This window comes from Camarhynchus parvulus, chromosome 1A (genome assembly GCF_901933205.1).
Source record: "Camarhynchus parvulus chromosome 1A, STF_HiC, whole genome shotgun sequence".
In the NCBI taxonomy this organism is placed as follows: Eukaryota; Metazoa; Chordata; class Aves; order Passeriformes; family Thraupidae; genus Camarhynchus; species Camarhynchus parvulus.
In genome coordinates this window covers 25938747-25946249 of record NC_044586.1, presented here as the reverse complement: position 1 = coordinate 25946249, position 7503 = coordinate 25938747, and the positions used below count along the sequence as shown (strand labels likewise).

Here is a 7503-nt window from a genome sequence, read left to right as displayed (position 1 = left end):
ACTTTGAAGGAATGGAAGATATTTCCTCCTGCAGACCAGTAAATTGGTAAACCATAACTATTAATTTAAATATCTACTACTATGGGTGAATCGGATCCCTACAATACAGCAGAAAATGTGTTCACATTTTTAATTTTCCAAGAAAATTAATCTTTTATAGTTCTCTTTTTGCTTTTCTTTTTTTTTTTTCTTTAAGGAGGTTCTTGTAGCTCCATTTTAAACCCTGACAATTTATATTTTAGTTATTCCATATTGATATTTTGTATCTAACAGTGCTAATTCTTATTCCTGTCAGGTATAAATTTATCTATTCATGGGGCTGAAAAGCGTGTGCAAGTCTGTCAGAGGAGAACTGCAGCAAGCTACCCAGTGTCACAGCATCCCCCTGTGGATGGGCCTCCCTCGATCCCACAAGCCAGAGGGTCAATAAATATGGAAGCCTCATCTTCTGGATCTACGATTTCATCAGTCACTGGTGGAAAAGCAAAAGCCCATCAGCCAGGTAACAGATTTGCCTTGATACCTTTTCCAGTCCCATTTCACATGTGATGTGCCATGACATGGCAAAGCTGGTGTTAATAGCACAAGGTCATCCTTCTGTGGACATCAACCTATTGACTGTCAGAATTACCGACTGACATTCTGTTCACATTTGATGTTTTTGTCAATTTTAGATTGTAGGGAGTAACAGCAGCTGGGACAGCTGAAAGTGGGAAATAAAAATTTAAGTTTAATCATAAAAACCCCTACGATGTGTAGTGGTATCCAGAATGTTAATGCAGAGAGATTTGGGATATTGCTTTTTAATACTGCTTCCCTTATATATGTTTAATTTTTATAAGCCTTGAGCTAATTGCTCTAGAGGCTACAGACATCCCCATGGAATTCAATAATTGACATTAAAATTGGTTTTGACCAAATACTCAATCCAGGGTATAGATCAAACTCTTTCTTGCTATAACACTAACAAAGCCTGTGGATCTGCACGACATCTTACAACATAGATTAACTGGTTAACAAAATGAAACTTTTCAAAAGAAAGTAAAAATCTCCAGGGAACCATCAAATTCTAATTTGCATCATGAGTTCATTCCTTGTTATGGTAATTGAAAGTGCTATTTTAGAGATACCTTTTCTCATAGCAGGGAAGTACATTTGTACTGGCCATGCTCAGTCAATCTTCACAGTGAAAATTAGACACCAAATTTCTTTCCTGAGCAGAGCAAATTAAAGCTGCCCATGAAGTCAGTTTTGTAGCATATTTATTGGAGGGTCTCAATAATCTTGCAGTGTTGCTGCCCAGAAAAGAGCGTGATATATGATGTGTGCCGCTACTTGGGTGCTGGGAGTGCAGAGTCTATTTGTGCGAGACAGAGTTCTGCCTGCAAACCCTTAAGTTGCAGATCTAGTAAATGGCTTAATTTTTATAGAAGTTTAAATTTTAGATTATCTATTGTAAGTTGCTATGCAGGTCTATTGCCATGAGTTTCATGCACTCATAGTATTTAGTCACCATAATCTTTGTCAACACAGATTAAAGAATTTACAGTGACTCATAACCATATGCTTTGTTTATTTTAGTTCTTCTGTTCACTTGTTTGTCCTGTTTTTTCAGCTTCTGTCTTCTTCGTTCAAGTAGAGAAATTGCTACTACTGAAATGTTGCTGTTGCTAAAGATATATAATGATATATACAACATGTTAAGAGATTGACAAAAAAGTCCTGCACCACAGTTTTTTAAAAGAGTTTCTTGAACATGCAGTCATTTTTCATCAATAACACTCATTTTGAAATGCTGCATATTCTACAGCTATCTGTTGATAAGCAGGGCCTGTGCTTTAATATTAAACAATGTTCATGCAGCACATCCATGTGCACAGGACTCTGATTGAGAAAAAGATCCCTTTTTAGGTAGACTCCAGAGGTTTCCTAAAATGGAGCTCATTAATGACCATATGGATAATGATTATCTTTCAGTATATAGGTTTTATCTGTCTCCTCTTTGGACAGTAGGAGCATCTGAGAACCTACTGAGAACCCTTTCTGTATGACAGGAGTCTTCTCTTGACTTACAGTCCCATTTTTTCATCTGAAATGAAGAATCATTTCTATGATTTTTATCTGCCTTTTCAATTCTATTTGAGACCACTGTATTTGTGTTTGTGTCCAGGTTAAACTGCAACCATTTGAGCTTTGTGCAAGTAGATCTAAGAAAGATTATGGTCAGCAGTAGCAGCAATAAATAGCGCTCCTAAGAGGAAATTCTAATTTAAACAAAAAATCATATGTTCTTCATTCAAAGTCAGTCACAAATTAATAGCCGTAGATTCATAATCAAATTAAGACATCAGCTGTCCAGTGGCAGTACCTTGTCTCAGATATCATAAGCTGTTTGATATTTTAGAAAGATTATGTTCTTATGTATATTAATTACTCAGATACCAGGTCTTACAGCAGTCTTTTCTAAGCTGTCATCCTGCTACTGCGTACAGTAATTGTGTAGGGTTTTGTTCCATCTAATTTTACATAGTTCATATAATTTGGGTTTTTCCTTCTGTTGGACTACTGTTATCACAATCAAGTAGCTCTCACTGTTGGAGCAGTATGTGTTATATTCTGAAACTTTATTTGTCCAGTTAGCAAATACTCCGAACATGAAGGCAGTCTAGTATAATAGAAGGTATTTCTAGGACTCAAAATGGTATTTTAATTCTTATCAGTAGAAGAGGCTAGGACCATGGGAAGAAAAGATCCTTGATAAATTACAGGTTGAGAGTATTTTTCTTCTTTGATAGCACACTACTTCTGTTTTCTTCACAGCATCTTTTTTCCCTTTGCATCGTTTCTTCTTTCAAGAATGACAACTTTTATTACCTATCATGAATTCTATTTATTTGACAGTAGTTGCCTTTGAATGAAGTTCATAGGTAGCTGTATGCTAAGGACAAGAAACAATAGATACTGTTCATTGTTCCAGCAGTCCTTTCCAGTTACTTCCCTGCCAGTTTTATTTGTAACTAGTAAGGAGCCTTAGGCTCATGACTTCTATTATTAATCTGGGTGTTAGTGTGGCTAGGGAGCAGTGAGTAGTCTGTACTGTATCTTATTTAAAAATAAATAAACTTCAAAACTTTTTTTGTGCAAGCTTGCAAAGAGGTACTGCTCAGCCATGAGCAGAACTACAACTTCCATGCTTGGATTTTAAGCAGATATAAAGGTATCAAGAAACTGAAACAAAACACAGAGGAAAATGGAGAAACAAGTGGAAGAAAAAGGCTATTAACAGGGAAGGGAAGACTCTTGACACCTTTGCAGGTGCACTCATACAAGGCAACTTTCTCTTAAAAGAAGGAAAGCAAAGATGAGTATAAGCAATCAGATGATAAATTTAGATGTAATGGCACTAAGGCAAATATGCATTTCTTTCAAAAGTCAGGGACAGCATGTTTTTAGTTTTGAGAAACATCTAGTTATCAGCTTCCATCCATATGAGCAGTTATGGTGTGCTTTGGCTAGTGGGGTACAAGGCTGCTGAAGCTGAGAGTTCAAAGCCATTGCTGGCTGCAGTGAGCTGGCACAACTCCTGAAGACAGTGTAGAGTCGTCATGTCTGTGCTGCACAGAGAAGGCTCATTTTGAAAGCAACAGTATCATCATTTAGGGTCTCTGCAAGAGCAACAGAATGAAGCATGAAACAAGCCTAGAGGGGGTTAAGCTGTCATCCCAGGCCATTCCCTCAATGTCATGGTTAGGCAAATCTGGGGACAGAAAAATGCCTCGCCTCCCTTCTGATGGCATTGCGCCTTTGCTGTGCAACAAGCAATACTTTGGGTTCTGGGCTTCTGCCTGCTCTTTCCATTGTTAATCTATTCCAAGTCAGGACAATGTTACATTGCCTCATTCTCTTGGTGACAAATTCCTTTATTTTCAGATTCTGCAGAACTTGTCAAACCTCATATTTCTAGGAGGCCCTAACTTTGCTGTCTGTGGAAAAAATGTCTTATTTAATATGTCTAAGCAGCAGTAAAGTAAATTCTTTCATTGTGACAAACTCTGGAATCTTCTTAGTTATTCTCTCCTTGCAACATTTCCTAACACTTGCTACCCATTTTGTAATAACAGGAATTCAGAGGTTCCCCAGCAAGATTTTCTCTCTCTGTGCTTCTGGTAAAACCTTCATGCATTTTGAGGTTTAGCTATATTAGTGTATATACAGTAATGTAGATTGTAACTTATGTCACTTATACAAATCAGCACTGCAGGCAATCTACAGAAGCAGAAGGAAGGCTTGTCTTTGAAATATTTGATTTCCAAACTTTAGTTAACATGTAAAGATTCTTCACTCTGGGAAACACATAAAAATATTCTAGAAAATTCTTCTTTCAAGAATTTACTGCTCAAAAATATCTCTTTCAAAGCCAAAGAACTGTACATTTTGGAAAGGACATTCCTTGCTACCTGAAACTATAAAGGCATATGCATGATACTTGAAAGAACTGTATGTGCTGAAAGGACTGGTTCCTGGCATTATGGTGAAAGTCTGCTGGGGTCATTGGAATTCACTGGGGAACTAATCTTGCCCTCTCTTGCTTTTTGTGATAAGAAGTATTTGATAAATTACAAGTTTAAAAGAAGGCATGTTTGCTTTGGACAGGTTTTCCTTTATGTTTGGGTCCTCTTTTTTCACTGCTTATGAGTCTGCAGCATTTTTATTGATGACTTTACTTACTGAGCTTGTAAATAAGAAAGAAGAACTAGGGGGCTTGGCCAACAGAAAAATTGACTTGGGAGATGAGTAAAAAGGCCTTGGTTCTTGAAACTATCAACAAAGGAAAAAATGAAACATGTTTAATAAGCTTAGTCACAAATTAATTAACATTGAATTATCAAAAGATCTTGGACTGAAGCCTTCAACGATGATAATTTACTGTGCAAAATATATCCTTTTCTCATCACAAAATATGCATATGCTTGTTAGCATTCACATTTGATTGTAAATGGGCTTTAGAAGACCTGTGTTAGTTAGGTGTGACTTGCTGGTTAAATCACATTTTCTTTTCTTTGCTGACTGGCAGGACATGTGGCATGCATCTCTCCTAGATTAAAATACTAAAACCCTGCAAATAATTCTGCCAGGAAACTCTGTCATGCAAGTCCTTCTTGGCAGCAAATGCATGCATGGCATGGGGATTGCTGATGTAAATTCATCTGGAAATTTGAATTCACACCGACAGTAATGCTGTTATCTTACTTGTCTAACATTATTAAGGGAACAATCCTTTTCAATATGCCTTCTGCTGGGTTTACACAGAACTTTCTGTCATGTGGAATGAGGCATAGAAAATGCAAGCAGATTTCAAAAAAGTTTAGTATTCCCCTCATTAAGCTAATTTTCATATTAAAACCCCCACATGTTTACAAGAATCATTCCTATGCAGAAAGACTTTAATTTGGACATTAATGTCAAAAAGACCAGCCTGCATATGTAACTTTTCCCTTTCTCTACAGCCTGTGTCCAAAGCAATGTAAGTTCAATGCACAGAGCAAAATTTCTCCCATATTGGTTCAAGTGTGATCTGTGAACACCTCCCTGCTGAACACAGACTGTTCATTCTCCTGCCTCTGGGTGCTCTGCAGCCTCTGCAAAGCTCCTAACGAGAGGAACAGTTTGCCTCATTACCATGAGGACCTTTTGTCACCAGACTGAGTGCAGGACACCACATGGTTATTATGCAGTACTTTGAAATTAAGAGCTGAACTAGGTAGGAGATGATGCAGAGCTTGAAATCTTCTGTCACTTTGCTTAGTCATTCAGCCTATTTCATTCAGCCCTTTACCTTTCTATGACAAAAGTAACTTTGGAAATTTCTGGTCCTAAGTTATCAAGTCTCCTGGAATGGTCATTCTAGCACTTTGGAGAACACTTTTGTAACAGCATGCTAACAAAAAAAAAATGTTAGCACATAAAGCACTGTTTTTCAGTGTTGCCTTGGTAATTTAATGTAATTTATGCAGGCAGAAATTGCATCCCTCTGTATCAATTTGAGCTGCATGTGACACGCACAAGTATTGAATCTATCTGGGAGGGACCTGTGCATGCCCTTATTAAGGGGCTTCAAAAATAATATTAATAATTTTAAGTGGTGTCTTTGAGGGTGTTTTGCTTCTCTGGGGGCTTTGTATTTTTCAATTTAATTATTTTCAGAGACTTTTTTTCCTTCCTACTTTGATCACTCTCCTGCTTGCTGTTATAAAAGATTCTTTCATTCAGCCCTGCAATCAATTATGCATGTTTACTTTAAAATCAGTACAATTCACCCTCAGATTTCAGCTCTCCTGGCTGTTGTTAGTTTACAATATGTAGTCACTTCACAAAGGCTGCAAAATGCCACTCTGTGTGGAGATCTGTTCCTGATTGTTCTACCATCCGAGTGTTTCCTTTCAAGGGGAAAAATTAGGAAAAGGCTTAGGACTAAACTCACTGATCCTAGAGAAAGGTTATAATGTCCTGAGGCCAGTGTAACATAGCTGTTTTAAAATGACTTGACCATTTTATTCTGAAAAAAAAAGACAATATATAAAATTTTGCAAAGTTTCTGAGAAAGTAATGACCCATTTAATCTAAAAAAATAACTTATAATTCAAGGAACAGTGAGAAAGACTTTGAATATTCAGTTATTATGTTCCTGTAATGCTTGACTGAAAAATGGGACTTTTTCTTAGCTCTATAGTTCTTGCTTAAAGGGGTTTAGTGTTATGTAAGACTCTATTTCTAATGTTAAATATATTACATATATTCCAAAGAAAGATTCTTGCAGGAAGACTGTCAAAAGATGGAACAAACTAGCTTCTACTTTGGCAGAGATGCTTTTAAAGTCAGAAAAGGGATTTGACTAAAATAGGGCTGCATAGTGTTATTAATTTCTACAAAAGGTTTTTTCTATCAGTCCAAAAGATAGCAAGATCGCTTTCCTAAGACCAAGTCTGCTGGTTCATTCTGATATCTCAAAATTCAGCCAGACCTTCCTTTATAATTAAAAAAAACCAAACAAACAAACAAAAAACCCCCCAAACCACAAAAACCCAAACAAACAAAACCAAAACCAACCCAAAACCAACAATAGACAAAAAACCTGAGCTAAACCAAAACAAAACGAATCAGCAGGGGGAGCTTATTCCTTGGATGAGTAGACATGCTACAGGTAAGTGCTTCCAGGGTTCTAATGGACCCACTAGAAATTCCAACCAACGTACTGTGGTGCCAAAAAAGCTCAAAAGCCCTAAAGAATTGCATAAAATTCATCACAACTTAGACCAGCAAGCAAAAAGGTGAAGTAATTTCTAATCTGTCCTTTGTTTCTGAGAACTTCCTTTGGGTCATACCACTGACTGTTCCTGAGCCATGAGGGGTTGGATGTCTCAGGCAAGCAAATGTGTCCTCTGCCTGTTGGGATATTCACAAAGGCACAATATTTGCTGCTCCCATCCTTGGGAGTGCAGTTCT

At 37.1% G+C, this 7503-nt stretch overlaps 1 protein-coding gene across 1 annotated transcript in view; it reads left to right on the top strand.

Annotated features, from left to right (window-relative positions):
• The first annotated feature begins 417 nt into the window (after positions 1–417).
• The window catches only part of ANO4 (anoctamin 4), a 118929-nt gene continuing 111843 nt past the window's right edge, over positions 418–7503 (top strand). The window contains exon 1 of the mRNA XM_030959882.1: positions 418–502. Within this exon, the coding sequence (XP_030815742.1) occupies positions 433–502 (70 nt within the window). The 5' untranslated portion in view covers positions 418–432. The remainder of the gene's footprint in view (positions 503–7503) is intronic.